The sequence below is a fragment of the Mytilus edulis genome, chromosome 9 (genome assembly GCF_963676685.1).
Source record: "Mytilus edulis chromosome 9, xbMytEdul2.2, whole genome shotgun sequence".
Classification (NCBI taxonomy): Eukaryota; Metazoa; Mollusca; class Bivalvia; order Mytilida; family Mytilidae; genus Mytilus; species Mytilus edulis.
The window spans coordinates 11447444-11467288 of record NC_092352.1 but is presented as its reverse complement, the minus strand read 5'-3'; the positions used below and the strand labels follow the sequence as shown (position 1 = coordinate 11467288).

General features: G+C 31.1%; 1 protein-coding gene across 3 annotated transcripts; it reads right to left on the bottom strand.

The window, feature by feature from the left end:
* Window positions 1-241: 241 nt before the first annotated feature.
* On the bottom strand, window positions 242-18992 carry LOC139489510 (nucleolin-like). Of its 3 annotated transcripts, none has more exons than XM_071275995.1 (15): window positions 18859-18992; window positions 15772-15868; window positions 15069-15170; window positions 14405-14482; window positions 13625-13726; window positions 13336-13371; window positions 12872-12991; window positions 12186-12281; window positions 11042-11153; window positions 4699-4989; window positions 3926-4086; window positions 3054-3186; window positions 2533-2648; window positions 1742-1888; window positions 242-1394 (listed from the first exon to the last, which is right to left on the bottom strand). In XM_071275995.1, the coding sequence occupies exons 1-15, from the start codon at window positions 18886-18888 to the stop codon at window positions 1330-1332; spliced, it is 1686 nt and encodes a 561-aa protein (XP_071132096.1). In that variant the 5' UTR covers window positions 18889-18992; the 3' UTR covers window positions 242-1329. The 3 variants fall into 3 exon arrangements, with proteins under 3 accessions (XP_071132096.1, XP_071132098.1, XP_071132097.1); XM_071275997.1 differs by lacking the exon at window positions 18859-18992 and adding an exon at window positions 17271-17300; XM_071275996.1 differs by lacking the exon at window positions 14405-14482.
* Window positions 18993-19845: the final 853 nt, after the last annotated feature.

Below are 19845 nucleotides of genomic sequence, written 5' to 3'. Positions count from 1 at the left end.
ATGGATTTTTCCTGGTTTTTAATGGATTTTAAAGTAACGTTTGCTGAATAAACCAAGAGTATGACACCTTTCCATTTGATGTGGTTCATCAACCCTTGGATCACATTTTCTGGATTCATAGGGCAAAAATAGTTTTAATGACCAAGTTCATTCTTTCAAACAACTATCTTTCACAACAAAATCTTATTTTCCCCAAAAAATATAAATTGTTGACTCGAAACTTTTTATAAGAACGAAAACATTAAATTTAATTATTTATTATTCAGCGTGTTGACATGATCATGAGCATAAAATAACATCATAAACATAACAATGGCGATAATGATAAAATACAGCAACTTTTCCACAAAAAAATCTTGCTGTGAAATTTTCTCTGATCTTGATTATTTCATTTATAATTGTATAAGTTTTTGTGAAAAAGAGCTGCAGATGACATAAAATGACTTCATATAACAATTCATGTAAATACATTAACAAATCTTAAAGTGTAGAAATAAAAATTATGGTTTCAAAATGTCACAACAGAACACAATAGAAAAAGATGGATGCTGTATAAATGCAAAATGGACAACTATAGTATCTACCAATGATAGAAACATTAAAAGATCAAATAGTTATTTATTACTTTGTGAATTTATGGGATAAAGTTTTTTAATATCAAAATATTAAATTAAAAACAAGTTTCTGGATTATTATAGATCAGTTTCTTTCGTCATCGAATATTTAAAAAGAAATTCAACATAGCTAGGAAAATATCTACTCCAAAATTTTTCTATGAAATTTGGAATATAATTTTCGACAGATCCAATTCAATAATCAAACTCATTTTAGTTTTGTTGAAAAAGAAATTAACTTCTTTGTACCTTTTTTAATTGAAGGACTGATGTTCACAAGATTAAAATCAAAATCGGATTTTTGAAACTTTTTTCACGCTTTCCCACATCCAATCAATAAACACTCAATATAGGTTTAATACACTTCTGTACCAAAAAAAATCATATAAAAAATTGTTGATGTTTACATTGAAAACAAAAACAAAATCAAGTATACAATCTAGTGTCCAAGTTTATCAGTCTAAAAGTGATGATATACACAAGATTTATTTAAGACTGAACATTGTTTTATCAGCTGGTTAGTCTCAAGTATCTTTAATTGGTATCACTTCCACAAACAGTACTTGTACATTTCAACATTGTTCTTTCTGCAAGTCTATTCATACTGTGCTTCAGAACTTCTTGTAAAATTGAAATCCTCAAAGTGGCAAGCTAACCCTTCAACTATCATTCTTTCATTCATTCAATTTCAAGTTACATGTGCACAATTGTTTATTTAGTCATCAAAGGTCTTCTTTTTTCCTGCATAACTCCCGACGCCACCCCTGCTACCTCTGAATCCTACAAAATCAAATAGTTTACAATTATTTTACAAAATACAAAATATTTGTTCTCAACCTCAATACTTCCAGAAAACAATCTTGAACTATTTTACAAAAAATAAGAGAAGACAAGTCTCAAACAGTTCCAAAAAGTGAACATTCCTTTCAAATATTCACCATTTAGCTGCTGACCAAATTTGAAGTCTCTCTGCTTCTTAGTTCTGTTTCAAGTGATGAAAAATATTTGTCGACATATATTGGCCACTTTAAAATATGAAGTATTCTGGGAAATTTGTAGATGAACAAAGTTTTAAAACAATTAATGTCATGAATTTCCCATACTAAATTATTAGAAGAAATACAAACCTCCTCCACCTCCACGTCCACGTCCTCTGTCTCCAAATCCACCTCTGCCTCCTCTTCCACCACCACCACCTCTTCCTCCTCTAAATCCACCACCACGTCCACCTCTAAATCCGCCTCCACGTCCACCACCTCGTCTATCTCCTCCGGCTGAAAAATAGTGATTGAATAATATAGAATTGTTACAGGAGAAAAATTATGAATTGATAATAAAATATTGTGTGAAAAATCAAGCATTGATATGTGCATGTGAAAATTCAAGCTTTTTTTTTTCAGAATCAAACCAATCTCTCCCAGCTTCTTCCATACCATTAAAGTGAAATCAGACAAATCTCTATAAAATGCAAGTCTAAAAATATGTACAACTGCAAAAAAATTGAAAATAATCATCCAACATAACTTTCTTTAAACTTGATTTAAGCCTAATGGGACACAAAATTTCAATTCTACCGCTCAACTACTACAGTTGATAAAATAAGTTAAATCTGCTTAAAAAGATATTGCATTGACCAACTTTGTGCTGAGTGACATGTGATCAACTAGAGATGCAATTTGCATTTGAAAATTCTCTTGAATTTGTTTCATAAACTAAAGCCAATGTCTAGTTTAGCAACCAGTCAATTCAATTTTCTAATGTGATTACTGGTTTATTAAAACAAAAACATAATTCCTAAGATTTAACAATTTTCTTTTACCGGTCTTTCAAAATTTTATCAGCTTAACTGATCTGGGATCACAATACCTTGTGAAGTAAAGACATTAAAAAGGCAGCTTTAATTGCTAGTTATATTTACCTCCTCTCTCGCCAGCAAAGTCTACAAATATCTGTCTACCATCAATTTCCTTTCCTTTCATGGCATTGAATGCTGATTGGGCAGCCTCAGCAGAATCAAAATCTACAAATCCAAACCTACAAGACAAAGCAATTTTTTTTTAATATTACACTTTGCTGTTACTGTATATATAAAACCTGGGTTAATAAATTTGCATTGATTAGGCAGTACATTTCAAAAAGAAAATGTGAATTAAGTTTATAGCTGATTTGAACAAATACCAAACTTGTTCAACAAAATTCTTTTTTTTTTTAAAACAGAAAAAATAATGCCTTCTACAATTGTCGGCAGGCCGTAAAAATAGAGAACTTACCCTCGACAAAATTCTTTTTTTTTCTTTTTTTTTTTAAACAGAAAAAATAATGCCTTCTACAATTTGTCGGCAGGCCGTAAAAATAGAGAACTTGCCCTCGACAAAATTCTTTTTTTTTTTTTTAATGCCTTCTACAATTGTCGGCAGGCCGTAAAAATAGAGAACTTACCCTTTTGGTTTCTGAGTGTCTGGAAATTTTGCTATTCTTGCAGCCGTGGAGCCTGAGAAAGCATTTTTCAATCCATGTTCATCCGTATCGAAGGATAGATTCTTGACAAAGAGAACTTTGGACTTTCCAGCTTCTGCAAAACAAATAAAAGGAAGTTAGTTCTACACTTGTCTGTTTATATTCAAATCACGAATTATAATACTGCAAGGTTTTTATTTTATAATGTTGAGTTGCGCCAAGTTTTCAATCTGTATTCCAGATAATTAAACAGGATTGCCAAAATCGATCCTGTTCATCATTTCTTTCAAGCTCAACAACAGAAGCTTAACAGCAACATATTTTTCATATAACAATCTGTTTTGTCCATGGTGATGTTTACAACAGCTATACAAAGTGTTTCTTATATAATCTCAAAATTGATGACAAAACTTACACAGATGGTGCCCCTGATATATGAATGAAACTAGTTCCAAGAATGGGTTTAGTAAATTATGATGTATATCAAGTAGATCTTGAAATGAAGTATTAAACTTGAAGTGGAGTGCTATTTTAGCACCTTTTTTTTTTTCAGACAAATGCCTCGATGTTACATCAATGCCAATACCATAGAAGTACAAAGAAAGTAAAAACTACTTCTTGATGTACATCCTGGTATAAATCAGCCTCGTCATCTTGTGTCATCATTAAAAACAAGGTACTACTTTCTCCAAATCGGTTTAGAAAACAGCAATGTTAAAAGTAGATCCTAAAATGGTTTGCAGGACACAATTCCCCTCTTCAAAATTAAAGTAGATCTTAAAATGGTTTGCAGGACAATTGATCCACTCTTCCTAGTTCTAATTTATTCCACAATTCCACAAAAAAACAATTACCTCCTGAACTGCCACCAAAGTTTCCTCCAGCCGGACTTTGGAAGGTCTTCTTGCTTCCAGAATGATCCAAGTACAGGGCATTACCATCTAACTCTGATCCCTGCTTATCCTTGAGTGCAGCCTCTACTTCAGATGGATCCTTGAAAACTATATAGGCAAACCTGTCGAGATCAAAACCAAAAATAATTTAAGCCCAAAAAAGTAAATTTCAGTTTAACTAGTTTTACAATTTAGAAACTTTTTTAATTAGCGGGGAAAAATGTTGACACTTGTGAAAGCAAAATATCTGTTAGATGATGATGCAAGCAAAAGTATACAAGTTTCTTCCAAAAAAAGATCTGGTGGAAAACTTGACAATGAAAACAATTTATAAATTAAATGTCTAGAAATAGTAGCCAGGAAACAATAAATTATTAAACCATCCTTAGCTGTCCACCTATATTCGCCTCTAGTTTTTGAAATAAGGAATCAAAGTGGTACCACAATTACCACAATTATATAAGCCAATTTATTTTGTATTTAGTGAATTTTAACAAATTTATTTGAAATGCAAAATCCAGTTACATCAACTGTCATTAAAATATCTATAAAGGTACAAAAATCGAAGACATGAATAATGTAGATCCAAAAATTATAATTTAAGAAAGTAACATCTAAATGATATTCATAGCTTTGCTTCTACCTAATTTGTGCAAACACAAATACAAAAACAAGTATTAAGATCTGAAACTTGCACATGCTTTCATAGATTTAAGATGACCAGTTATATTTACCCTCTATGACCCTCATCTGGTTTTCTTGGCATCCTAATTTCCACAGATTCAGGGAAAAATTCTTTCAAACTATCTTCAGTTGTGTCATCAGCTAGATTTTTTACAAACAATGTTGAGTCATCTTTTCCTCCACCAGTACTTTGTCTGGCTGGTGTGCTTGCATTATCTTTCTCCTTTTCAATTTTGGATTTAGCTTTTTCTACAACAAGTTCACTATCTCCGATTTTCTTTCCATGAAGTTTCAAAGCCTTTTCTAGGTCATCGTTGTTTTCTAAATCTATATACGCAAACCTTAAGTAGAAAATAATTCATTGATTAACAATTGCATAATGAAAATTATCATTTCAGACTTGCATCTACAAAATGGCTCACAAACTGATTTGTTTTTCCAGAATGTATTTTTACATTTCATGGGAAGGGCACATGTACTTTTCCATTCCTCCCCTTAGCATGGGTATAACAAGCCTCAGTCAAGAGGGTAGTCGTAATCTACATCTCTAATTCAGAGTGGTGCACGACATAAACTTCATCATTGGCATGTTACACTTGCTTCAATTATTCTTGCAGAAAACTAAAGGTTAGAGATCAGGTCGTCATGTCCCTGCTTTATAATCATGTCAATTGTGATTCAAATAAAGTCAACATCATATTGCAATATTAAAATTGTATATACAAATGTACAAGGAAGGCAAGTTTTTATTTCAGCACGCTTTATCACCAAAAAATTGTTGTGATGTAAATTTTCATACTTGCCAATAGATATTTTTATCACCAAGTATTTAACTTGAAATGAAGCACTATTCAAGAATATTTTTTTTTCAGACAAATGCCTCGATGTTACATCAATGCTATTACCATAGAAGTACAAAGAAAGTAAAAACTACTTCCATATGTACATCCTGGTATAAATCAGCCTCGTCATCTTGTGTCATCATTAAAAAGGGTGCACACAAGGTACTTTTTCTAATCTAGGACTTATTGAATAACTCCTGAAGCAGTTTTGTAAATTCTGTAACCAGTTGCGCTGATTAATAATAAATTGCAACCATGTCACAACTTTAAATGAAATGGGAAAGGTTGAGTGAAACAGTCAAATAATAGTTAAAACTGTGAACACATTTCTTCGTGAATATGAAGAATAAAAATTTCAAATGCATACTTTTAAATTGAATAAAATTGCCATAAAAAAACCTTGCAATTCTAGATTAAAATGCTCATTTGAAATATCAATTACATGCATATATAAACGTAGGTTACTTTTTATTTATTTCTTTCAACTTGTAATTTGATAAATTTAAACTGTCTGCAGATTTAACAACTCATTAGAAAGATGATTATACCCCATGAATACACGATTCAATTATGATGTCATATATCACATTTATCAGCAATCTTTAAAGCTTTCTCAGTCTTGCATATTAGACTTCACTGAATTTCAGAAATCAGGGTTCAAAGTTTTAGTCATCATAGAAAGCATGTTTTGTCCTACAGTTTTTATTCAAAAACCTTAATTTCAGTTCTCTGGTTTAAAAACACAGCAATATTTATAAAACACCTTTTCACACAAACACATATTTTATACAAATAGCCTATCTGTAGGATAAATTAAAATATCTGAATTGTAATTCCATGTATTCCTTGAAATCAATGTTTAACGTATACAAATATATATTGCTGTACAATTCAGATATTTTATTAATATAAAGAACAAAACCTTCAAACTATCTATAGGACAAGTTATAATGAATCTTGAAGCAAGTCATCACAACAGACAAAATATTTCCTTTACTTTTTTGTATATTTCTAGAACCTACAAATCGATAATGCTACTCAGAATCCGGTAAAGTGAAATCATTAGAATCATTTTTAAAATTTCCTCATTGTAGCAAACAAACTGTAAATTACCTAAAACACCTAGTGAAGCAACAATCATCTTAAGTGTGGTGCAGTGGCAACAGCTTAGCAAGCCTTTTACAGCTCGTCAAAAACCAAATAAACCTTTTGGTTCAGAAATGAAAATCAACTTATTCTGGAAAAATATGGTTTAAAATTTACAAACTTGCTTTACTATTAAACTTTCTGCACCACTAAAATTTTATTTTTTGAAATGATGTACTACTGTCTTGACCCAGACTGATGTATTAAAAAAATTGACAGAATCTTGAATGATAAAACTTTAATCCTTTCAGACAAATGCCTCGATGTTACATCAGCGTTTGTACCATTCATATACAAAGAAAGTAAAAACTACTCCCATATGTACATCCTGATATAAATCAGCCTCGTCATCTTGTGTCATCACTAAGGTAAATCAAATAATTTACATTTCAATGATTTGGTTGCTGAATACATATTTTCTTAATTTCAAGGGGGTAGAATAAATACAGTTTTAACTGGTGAAGTGGACTGCCCTCGATAAAATTTCTGTTCTTCAGATGAAAATGAGTATCGCAAACCTGCATCCAATTTTCTTTCATGATCAAGAAAGATGATGAAACAAGTTTTGTTCAATTTGCCAAGCACATGTGAGTGATACCCAAGTTTATTTACTTATCCATAACAAGTTCCAACATCTTTGCAACTTAATTTATTGTGAGAACTTGTAGGATCATATTTAAGTTTTTAAAGTGCTCCTCAGAATCCGGTAAAAATGAGATCATCCAATTTCTTGTCCTAGACTCTAGTCCAAAAAGGAATTTCATCACAGAAGCATTTGTACTATAAAATCGAACAACTGTTTGGAATATTAATGTTCTAAATCCTTGAAATGAAAGTAACAAGAATGTGTCCTTAGTACACTGATGCCCCACTTGCACCATCATTTTCTATGTTCAGTGGACTGTGAAATTGGGGTTAAAACTCATTTGGCATTAAAATTAGAAAGATCTTATCATAGGGAACATCTGTACCAAGTTAAAAGTTGATTGGACTTCAACTTCATCAAAAACTTGAACCTAAAGATAATGCCTATAAATGTGGCATTAAAAAGAACGATTTAAAACATTTTCCTTCCACCATTTTTAACCGACACAATGAAAGGCCTATCAAAGGAATTTAAAGAGTTATATAACAAAACTTAAATATTCAACTATAAAAATGCTAGATAAAATTTTGGTCATCATCTTAATATAGTAATTCACAAGTTGCCTGCTGTTTATATTGATTTAAAGATGCAAATGTTCAATTAAATGTATAACCTTCTTATATTACAGAACCTGGCTTCAGACAAAAGGGTGATAGTCGTGATCAGTCATGAATGTAATCAGCGTGGTGCACGACATACTGTCATCATCAGCTTTTAATCAGTTACCAACATTCTCCCAAATAACCACTACAATAGTCTGTCCATTCATATTTATACTTTTATAACAGAAGCAAATTAAATTGATAGTTTAAAAAAACATCATGGAATTTTTTATAAAACAACCCTTGAAAGACATTATTTTTCATTTTAAAACTATGGACTCGAAACATTAAACTCGGATTCTGAGAAAGTAGAAAGATGTTTGAATTTGTTTTATTTCTTTGAAAGTTATTTTCCACAAAGCTCACTTGATACATTATTATTTTAGCAGTTTAGATGGATTTTTAGAGGAAGAAATCCATGTAATCTCAATCATATCTAGTCATGTTACGCTTGCATCATTTTTTAATCAGAGCCCAAAAAACACAAAATAAACATTTTTCATTTTCAGTTAACCTATGTATGTATATATGCATCAGTTATATTTCCCGATCTCAGCAATGGTTTTTAAATCGTCACAGACTCTCAGTAGCAGAACTGGTTAAAATTTTCATCATCGATCAAGAAAATTTGTCGGTTTAATACTATTTCTGTAATTTTCAACTTTTATTGCTACCTTCTTATCCATCCAAGGAATCTCAACATCAAATTAATTAACAAATTTCTTTTACACAATTGATTGAATTTTATTTTTTAAATGTTCGGACTATAAAAAAAAAGTTTGACAACCAGTATGACCATGCCATAATCCTTTCTTGTGTGTTCTATAACATGGTAATTAATGGATTAATATGATTCTTGGTAAAGGAATTGGTAAAAAAAATTCACAAAAGCCCTTTATTGATAATGGTATACCATCAGATATAAAGTTGGTTGGTTTAAATTCAATAGGAACTGGTAAACAGATGTACACGTCAGGTTCACAGTGATACAAATGCAACATACGACTTTGCAGACATCTACCAGTAGAGTTATCAAAAAGCCATTCCTAATGAGCAAAATATCTGACCGATTCAATTATACTTATTCAGTACATGTTTGAATCTGTTTTAAAATATAAGAATATTAACTTGATATAAAATAATGTTCTCCAATCTCAGTAGTAGCAAATGAAATCGTCATAAACTATCAGTAGCAGAACTGGTTAAAATTTATCATCATTGACCGGAGACAATATAGATATCCAACAATTTTTCTTAAAAGGAAACATAAACTAGAGGCTCTCAAGAGCCTGTGTCGCTCACCTGTTAATGTGTTTACTGATGTCGGCCATCTTCGTTGGTAGGCGGGGTCATTAGACACTTTTTTTTTTAAATAGATACCCTAGTACAATGTATTATGATTGTAGCGAAGTTTGATTAAATTTGGACAAGTCGTTTTAGAAAAGATTTTTATACAAGTTACAAAAATGACGAAAAGTTGTTCAATATTGACTATAAAGGGCAATAACTCCTTAAGGGGTCCTCTAACAATTTTGATCATGCTGACTTATTTGTAGATCTTACTTTGCTGAACATTATTGCTGTTTACAGTTTATCTCTATCTATAATAGTATTCAAGATAATAACCAAAAACTGCAAAATATCCTTAAAATCACAAATTTTAGGGCAGCAACCCAACAACCGGTTGTCCGATTCAACTCAAAATTTGTGAGGGGATATATCTTATTCTGATGGACATTTAAATGTTGAAAGATTTGCCCTAAATGTCTTAGTTTCAAAGATATAAAGCAAAAACTGCATTTTACCACTATGTTCTAATTTTAGCCATGTCGGCCATTTTGTTTAGTAGGCTGGGTCATCGGACACATTTTTTAAACTATAAACCACAATGATAATTGTGGCCAAGTTTGGTTAAATTTGGCAAAGTAGTTTTGGAGAAGAAGATTTTTAGAAAAGTTACAAAAAATGACGAAAAGTTGTTAAAAATTTACTATAAAGGGCAATAACTCCTTAAGGGGTCAACTGACAATTTTGGTCATGTTGACTTATTTGTAGGTCTTACCTTGCTGAACATTATTGCTGTTTACAGTTTATCTCTATCTACATGTATAATAATATTCAAGATAATAACCAAAAACAGCAATATTTTCCTAAAATTACCAATTCAGGGGCAGCAACCCGACAATGGGTTGTCCGATTCATCTGAAAATTTCAGGGCAGATAGATCTTGACCTGATAAACAATTTTACCCCATGTCAGATTTGCTCTAAATGCTTTGGTTTTTGAGTTATAAGCCAAAAACTGCATTTTACCCCTATGTTCTATTTTTAGCCATGGTGGCCATCTTGGTTGGTTGGCCGGGTCACGCCACACATTTTTTAAACTAGATATCCCAATGATGATTGTGGCCAAGTTTGGTTTAGTTTGGCATGGTAGTTTCAGAGGAGAAGATTTTTGTAAAAGATTACTAAGATTTACGAAAAATGGTTAAAAATTGACTATAAAGGCCAATAACTCCTAAAGGGGTCAACTGACCATTTTAAATATATTGACTTATTTGTAGATCTTACTTTGCTGAACATTATTGCTGTTTACAGTTTATCTCTATCTATAATAATATTCAAGATAATAACCAAAAACAACAAAATTGCCCTAAAATTTCCAATTCAGGGGCAGCAACCCAACAACCGGTTGTCAGATTCATCTGAAAATTTCAGGGCAGATAGATCTTGACCTGATAAACAATTTTACCCCATGTAAGATTTGCTCTAAATGCTTTGGTTTTTGAGTTATAAGCCAAAAACTGCATTTTACCCCTATGTTCTATTTTTAGCCATGGCGGCCATCTTGGTTGGTTTGACGGGTCACGCCACACATTTTTTAAACTAGATACCCCAAGGATGATTGTGGCCAAGTTTGGTAGAATTTGGCCCAGTAGTTTCAGAGGAGAAGATTTTTGTAAAAGTTTACGGACGACGGACGACGGACGCAGGACGACGGACGACGGACGCCAAGTGATGAGAAAAGCTCACTTGACCTTTCAGGTCAGGTGAGCTAAAAATATGCAAACCCAATTTCACCAATTCTAGAAAAAAACATTACGATTACAAAAGTCAACTAAACATCAAACACTCCCACACCACATGTCTCTACTTACTTCTTTTTCTCTGGTCTACGAACTGCTTTTACTTCTATCCCTTTCTTGGTGAAGATCTTTTCAACTTTCTCAGAATCCATTTCTTTTGGAAGGTTTCCAACAAACATGGTAACTGCAATATAAAGTAATTTTGAATAACTTCAAATTCTACCATCTTGTACATAGAATTCTTATTAAGACTAAAAATTTCCTTCATTTTCATCAACAATTTTTGGGTTGGTACAATCAGATATCACACCAGTTGCAATATTTAACTATCTTCAAAGGTAAAAACAGACACGTCCTTACACCCTAGTAAATATTGAGGTCGGTTTAATACTAAACCCTCATACTAGATACCTATGAACTTGCTATTGTGCATATAATTTATACCAGACTTAATCTCAAGGCATTGCCTGAAACTAGAGGATGGAAATAAAGAAAAAGACCTATGAAATACATGTATATAAGAATGGTATATACCTGAAACATCAATTTAACAAATCATTCAATATGAAGCAAAACGGAACTTATTTAGACATGTTTTAATCTTTTTAAAAGGTAAAAATATTAACAACTAGATACAAAATAATGTTCTCCAATCTCAGTAGTAGCAAATGAAATCGTCATAAACTATCAGTAGCAGAACTGGTTAAAATTTATCATCATTGACTGGAGAAACAATATTTTTTCTGAAATAAACTTTTCAATTTATTTTATTCATTGCTTTTTATGGTAATCAGGCGGTTCATTTTCTTGTTTGAATTGTTTTACATTAAACATTAGGGGGGCCTTTTAAAACTTACTTAAACATTGTATATTAATTTAATCTAATCATTCAGCTCAGCTTTGGGTGCTGTGATTAGCAATAAAACATTCTCTTCTATTCTATTCAATATGACCCGGGTTTTGCTCCTTTTGGAAGACCGTTCAGTGACCTATAGGTGTTTAGACATATATCTTTAGTTACTATAAACCACTGAAGCACGAAAATGTATTAAAAGAAACTTGTCCTTTTCAATTTAAGTGATAATTGGATTGTGAAAATGAGAAGTTGCCACAATTAAAGGTAAAAAATCTCCATTTCTTTTTAAGTAAACAGGTAAAAATGGGGACATAACAAAAGTCTGGTAGACTCTTAAATGTTGTGTCTTAAAATTATTACTTGTGTCGCTATCATCAGTCTTCTGTTTCTTTGACTCCTTTTTGTCTTGTTTTTCCTTCTTTCTCTTTCCATTTGTCACAGGCGTTTCTTCTGCATCTATAAAATGAAAAATGAACCATTATTAAGATTTAGAAGTTAAGTTCAAACGTTTCAAATACAGCACAATACAGAAGAGTAATTCCATTCCAAAAGTTTGGTTTGGCTTGCTCGCTTTGTCATTATGAATGTTTGCTAAAGCATTGTAATAAAGTGAAACATCAAAGTTAACTACCACTCAGAATTGTGTATATTAAGATCATACAGCAGTCCTAGACTCTAGTCCAAAAAAGTTTCATCATTGTAGTAGTTACCTCAACATTCAACACCGAGTTCTATTCATTTTAAAAATAAATATGGTATAATATACAACTGATTTCTGCAACCTTTACCTTCTACTCGAGTCTAGCAGTGTAAAAGCAGTGATGTATATTACAAGCCAATCTTATACAGCAGTGTTTTATATCAAGGTTTTGGCATGGAAAACCAGTCGAGTGAAAATACTTACAGACCACATATTTCATGGAACGTGTGAAGGAAAGCTTCAACAAAATTTCAAGAAATACTACTACCGCATGTAGATTTAAAATTAAAATAACAGATAATAAAATCATTTTCTAGAAAATTTTAAAGCAGCTATTTTAGCTTACCAGAATCATCATCACTTTCATCTTCATCATCATCCGATTCGTCATCATCATCATCATCTTCATCTACTTCCATTTTAGTTTGCTTTCCTTTCTTTGTTTGTTGGGGAGCTTCTTCCTCATCTATAAAATATATATCTAGTACAACAGATTTTTTTACATTTAATTTAAATCATGCATTATGTGGTTTATTTTAAATTTTTAGTGTACATGCAAAAGTTGTGGTCTACTTAATAAATACATAAATATATGAAAAAACTCAATGAATATTTTTTTATTAAATCTGGAGCTTTTTGCTTTGATTTTAATGATTTTTTATTAACTCATCTCGGCTGGAGTTTGAATAAGTTCCCAATCTGAACACCGATATTCAATCTGTTCAATATTCAATCTGTTCAAAAAACAAAAGCATCCAGGCATTAAATGGGAAAGTTTAGCTTTGAAGTTTGAGAGAACAGTATACTAACCAGAATCACTTTCATCTTCATCATCTTCCTTGTCATCTAAAAGAAAACAAATACTATTTAAAACTATGAAACCAAATCAATTTCTATAAAAAATTTCTCATCTTCGGCTTCATACCATTATATTTTAATTTATACAAGGTCGGTATATCATTTCAGTTTGTAGTTAGTTTGTTGGTGTTTACAGTAATCAACTATCCCAAATTCAAAGGGACTAGGGCCTTAAGAAAGTGGTTAAAAGCCCGACACAAGTATAGCTGTTTACAAACATTTATAAGAATGGTATACAAACCGGAATCATCATCGTCTTCATCACTATCCTGGGCTGGGGCAGCTTTTCCTTTCTTTGCTTGTTTGGCTTTAGCCTTAGGAGCAGCCTTCTTTGGTTCTTCATCTAATAAAAAGTTTGATATTTAAGAACCAATTATATCTATAACATCCACAAGATTAATAATGTACTTGCCAAAAGTTTTACTTATCAAATTTATATTGTGGTTGAAGTGTACTTATTTATGCAAAAATTCATTAATATAAAATTTTTAAGTTATAGCATTCCAGTTGGCAAAATTATTTTCCACACATATACACAAAATCAAGCTTTTAGCTTTCGAACATGGTTTCTGAAATCTAATTTGAAGTGTTGTCCAAGCACACATCTTAATACAACATTGATGACATATTGTTTAATGTCATACAAGAATAGTATCCCTGCTTGATTATTGCTTCATAAAGACAATTAATCGAAATAGGTACCAAGCTTTAATACGAGCTTATGAGCAATGCCCCAGTATAAGCCTGCACCTCAAATGGGTTTTTAACAAACTATAAATTCATGTTCGACAACAGAACAAATTTGGATAAATAGTATTTTGAATTATTGAAATTGAACAGCTTTCCCATTAGTCAAGTTTATCACAAAATGTGCTGAGAGCGATGCATAAATTTATATTAATATCATTTACCGTTTCCCCTATTCTTCCTTATCACTGCTATTTAAACATCTCATTTTCAACACAATGGAATCACTTATAAAGCAATTTTTTTTTAATGAAATGTTTGGACAAATACAAACCAGTTTTCATTTCATCATTGTCTCCATCAGCTTTAGTTGGGTTGGCTACAGTATTGGAAGCAGCCTTTTTAGATACTTCTAGTTAAATAAAATTTTATAACAATTTTAGGTTTTGACTTTCCTGATCACGATTGTTTTAAGAAATTAAAAGACCTGGAACTTCAAGTTTGAGGGGTAAAAACCTTGACAAAATAGGTCTTCAAATTTCTTTTAAGGGAATAAACAGGTTTTTCTTGCTCCACAACATTTTATGGGTGAAAACATTGAAATTATATGGGTTTGATTTTCACCACAGCTGCCACCCCACAGATTTTATTTATTTAAAATGATTAAGTATCACTTTTTTACATAATGGTCAAATTTATTCAGCTTATTGGGACAGGACATCTCTTTAAATCATTGATCTTTTTAAGGCTACATTTTAATGTTGGACTGTATGTCTCAATAACTACAAGGCCAAAAGCATCAATATAAGAAACAAGACAATGGTTCAAGTACAGTATGAAATTCAAAAGCCTTCTTACACCAGGAAAACTTTTCCAATGCCAACTACCTTATAATTCATCAAACCATTCATATTGTCTGGGTTTTTTTAATCTTCATATACCAAGGGGAGGACAATCAACTATAGATTTTCCAACCAACAGAAAGTTTTCGTATTTACCTGAATCAGAATCATCATCATCATCATCACTTTCTTCAGCAGGTGGAGCAGCCTTGGCCTTCTTATTTTTCTGTGGTGCCACTTTTGTTACTGGTTCATCATCTAAATACAAAATTACGGTATTTATGAACAAGGCAAAATTTTCATCTGTAAACTTGGCAACCCCAGAAAAAGCCTCATCTGGTTCACTTAACTTTATTTCCAGTTAGCAGCCATTTGTCAAGTTCTTTTTGTTAGACAAGTTTGCACTCCGCTTTACATTATACTTTGACAATTATCAGCTATAAGTCAAAAGTTTACACACGAACATCGCTACCTAGTACAATACCATAAAAATTCTCATTTCACAATTACCAGTAAAAAAATTAGGGTAGGTTAAAGTATTCAAAGTAACGCCTGTTGTTTAGCTTTATGCGACCTTTTTTGTGGAATTGAAAGGTCTATATTTAGATTCAAATTTATTAAATTGATTAGTTATAAAACTTTCTATTGCATTATATTCCACAAAGCACTTTTTTATGTTATTTTACAAAAGTTCTGTTAGTTTGCTTATCAAAACAACATCTTCATTATAGTGAAGTTCCTCTGCATTTACACTTTTTTTTCAACAAAAAAAACAAAGCTTTTTTCAACAACAAAAACAAAGCTTTTTTCAACAACAAAAACGAAGATTTTCTCTTTAAAAATTGAAGAACAGTCTTACCACTATCGTCATCGCTGTCATCATCATCGTCTTCTTCAACTTCTACAGCTTTCCTTTTCTGAGGTGATGCTGCAGCTTTTTGTCCTCCCTTCTTTCCCTACAAAATTGTAACACAACATAAAATAACAATTCCGATTCTGAATACAATTATTTCTGAATACAATTATTGAAGTATTACATGTACAATGTACTTAGACTTAGTGGATTTACCAACTTCAAATTTGTAAACTAGTCTAGGTACAATTTTGTCACCATGATTTTTGTTCAAAGTTTTCAAAGTTTCAAAGGTTCAAATAAATTTTTCAGAAATGTGTTACCTTATGAATGACTAATATATATAACGTAACGATACCCAAATTGCAACGAGTACCCAAATTGCACCTTTTTAGCGAAAATAGCAGCGGAAATCTTACAAGATTTCCTAGAGACTAAACAATTTGTGTTTTTATAATTTGATACTATGCACATCTTTTAACATAGGTAAAAATATTTAGATAAGCACAAATTGTTCATAGTATTATCAACAGATGAAGTGTTTACTGAAAAAGCAAACTCTACTAAAACGTCACCATGCGACATCATCAAAACGTCATCTTTTTACAATGAGCAAATACAATATGTTACAAGTATCATTTTCTTAAAAAACGAGGAGTAAGCATGGACTAATATCCAATTGTTCAAAATATTTGAAAAATTAAACAAAAACTCTGTTATACTTTTGACGATGCGAATTTAAGCATTGATGCAATTTGGGTACTCCTCATTTCAGAATCATTGATGGTTTGCAGGTCAGTTTAGACCAATTTTTCTATGATTCCATATGGATTCAAAATTAAATTGGTGAAACCATATAATGAATAATGATACATCTACAAAATAAACATAAAATGAAAACTTTTGTCTGAAGTATAAATAAACGTAGGTTAAAAAACTGTCAAAATAGGTACAATTTGGGTACCCTGACGTTAGTGTTGCAGCCACACTGATGAATCCCAACATAAGCTTTTAATTTCAACAATTTCTAACAATCTAACCTTGTGTTAAACATGTACATGTACAATCCAAATTTCCATATATATATATAAACTGGATGTAATGCAAAAGTTGAATACAAAATGTGGACCATAGTTTAAACACGATATACAAAAAAAAAAACATCCAACAAAAAAATCCACTGCAAAAGCTTTAGACTAGAAACAATAAAATGTTAAGATTAAAAAATAAGTCTGTTTACAAACATTTCTTATACTTATTACTACCAGTAATTTGTTCAACAGTCTTTGTAAAACTTGCTTCATCTCATACCACAGACAGTGTATCGTGTGAAATCCAGTCAACACTTGTCATCTTTTAAGATCATCAAATTAAAGTTTTGCAGTATTTCAATCAATATAAACTATATTCGAAAACACTACTTATAATTTTGATCTTGTTTTGTACAGGATTGACAAGTTTTACAGAGATTGTGCAAGACTAAAATCAAAACACTAAATACTTACATGGTTTAACCATTAGTAAGTATACTGGAAACAAGGTTTCCTTTTCATTATTCAATGCAAATGTCGCCACTTGCTTTTTATTCAACAAGGTGTCGTCTTGCAAGCACTCATTTTAGCAAAATGTCGCCATTTGCTTGTACATATTTATAGCATCAACCTCATTCTGACGATGCCAGATAGGTTTGTATCATGTGCTATCCCTTGCAACAATGCAACTTTTTCAGACGATGTCAGAAAATTATCACAGCCTGTGATGAGCGTGGTACACTTTCCGTTTTTTTCATTTTGCAACCTTTTCCAGAACCTGTCGCCAGGAAGTCTGGAATTAAAATGCTTTTTACCAACTTTGCCTTACATGCATATTCCATCTCTTTCTTAACCTGTCGCCAGGAATACCTTTTTGTTCTAGTGTATGTATTCTGTCGCCAGAATGCTTACATCTACCTTGTCGCCAAGGTTACCAACCATTAATGTTATAAATTTTGTTGTTGCCAAAGTTCATTAAATTATTTTTTGCTACAAGGTTTTTTTATATACTTTCACAATAATTCAAAATGATAATTTACACAAAATTTATTTATCAAGGAAATTCTAGGTTCACCATAAAAGTATTGCCTGTATTAATTTTTTCAAGAAAAAAAAAGCTATTTGAATTATAAAGGTTGGATGAACTCCATTTTCCATTTATATTAGGGATTTTAAATTTTTTTTCAAAATTATTTACCAGCAACTACAATGGAGTAAAACATTCCCAATATCCATTATCAATCATTAATTATGCTTTTTTTTTTTAAATCATATCAATATTTCAAACTAAATGTGGTTTCTCCATTCGTTTCCCAATTATATAATTTACTTTAAATAATGTTTGTGTTAATTCAGAGTGAAAAGTTACTCATTAAAGACCAACATTTAGACCAAAATGGCCAAAGTTTGAAACCAACTTCCTTTCCAGATGCAACTTTTTCACAAGACATTTACTTCGTAGCTAAATATTTGTATTGATAGAATTAACAAAAATTGCAGATTACACCACAAACTCGTCTCTTAATTAGTTTTCTTCAGAAAAAATATTAAATTTAAATATTTCAGTTATTCTATATAAAAAAAAAAAAAAAAAAAAAAAAAAAAAAAAAAAAAGCAGTGTCCATAAATGGCATGCATTTCCCAAATAAAAATTTAATTTTTATTCTAAAATGTTCCATCCTAGCTGCGAAACCGTTACTGTTATTCCTACTAAAATACCAGCAAAGATTTAGATAATTTGTAATTGTATTAATTTTTACATTGTACTTTCAGCAGTTCAGATTTCAGGATCCAATTAAAATTAATTTACAGAAAAAAATTAAAATGACGAGAAAAATAATTTTAACCCCAATCATATATTATCTAGCATATCTAAAACGATTCAGCTACTAAATTCAATTTGTAAATTTAGTTGACCCAACATGAATAATTTATACTGCACCACGTGCTCAGCTCGCACATCTCATTATTTCACCATAATTTCATTTAGATCCATTAAATGTAAAAAAAATATGAAGCTCTTCGTAGTTCTAAACATATTTAAACAACTGTAACTCTTTACTTTCTTTCCCTTGGTTTCTTTTGGAGGCATGATGTCAAGTTTGAAATGCTCTGAAAAATACACGTCCACCACACACAAGCTTGATCAGTAAAAAGAAAGACCATGTGGTCGTCGTTATTTTCGAAGAATAAAATTCAAATGTTATATTGTAATTGTTTAGAACAGTTTAACAGAAAATTGTTATCTATAATTTTATATTTAAATAAAAAATATATTGAAATTGACAAAGAAACAAAAATAAATTTGGCTAAAACCCGATTATACGAAACTACAATAGACCTATTCGCTAAGTGTGGTTTCGGACTAGGACAATTCGCCCCAAATAGTTAGGCTTTTGTAAAATATGAGCTATTATCAATTTCTTTTAAACCGTGCCGATTTTAATTTTCGAAACAGAAAACTTTCTTTATTTTAATTTTACTTCATAAAAATTTATCATAAAGATTAAACTAACATAACAATCCTAGTATCCAGTTAAGAAGTTAACAGAGAGGTTATAGCAAACCTTGAAAATTCACAACTTGAGCAGAAAATGTAACAAGTTGAAGACGTACATGTCTAATAAATATGTGGTGTATAGCAAATAATAGGAAAAGATTCACAAGGGACAAATGTGGCTTTGAATTTTGTATTATAAAATTCAAAATGATCATAATTTAGTTATAATATCATATGTGTTCATTTTTCAAAAGCCTTACTATACTAGCAAACTTTAATACAAACAGAACAAGCAAGCCAACCAACCCTGTAACTTGCTATAAACATTCATTAGGAAAACAGCTTTAAACAAAATAACAAACTTTTTGTATCAGAAATGGCGACCAAAGTATATCACGTGAAAAATATCTGCCAATGAATGAAATAAACATTCTGCCAATGAACGGAATAAACTTTCTGCTAAGAAATGGAATAAACTTTCTGCCAATGAATGGAAAAAACATTCTTCCAATGAATGGAAAAAACTTTCTGTCAATGAAATGAACTAAG

Coding starts and splice junctions, on each gene's coding strand:
- LOC139489510 (XM_071275995.1), bottom strand. CDS start 18,888: ATGCCTCCAAAAGAAACCAAGGGAAAGAAA. Junction 15,869..18,858: donor AAGAAACCAAGGGAAAGAAA/GTAAAGAGTTAC, acceptor ACAATTTTGTAG/GGAAAGAAGGGAGGACAAAA. Junction 13,372..13,624: donor TGAAGACGATGATGATTCCG/GTTTGTATACCA, acceptor GTTTTCTTTTAG/ATGACAAGGAAGATGATGAA.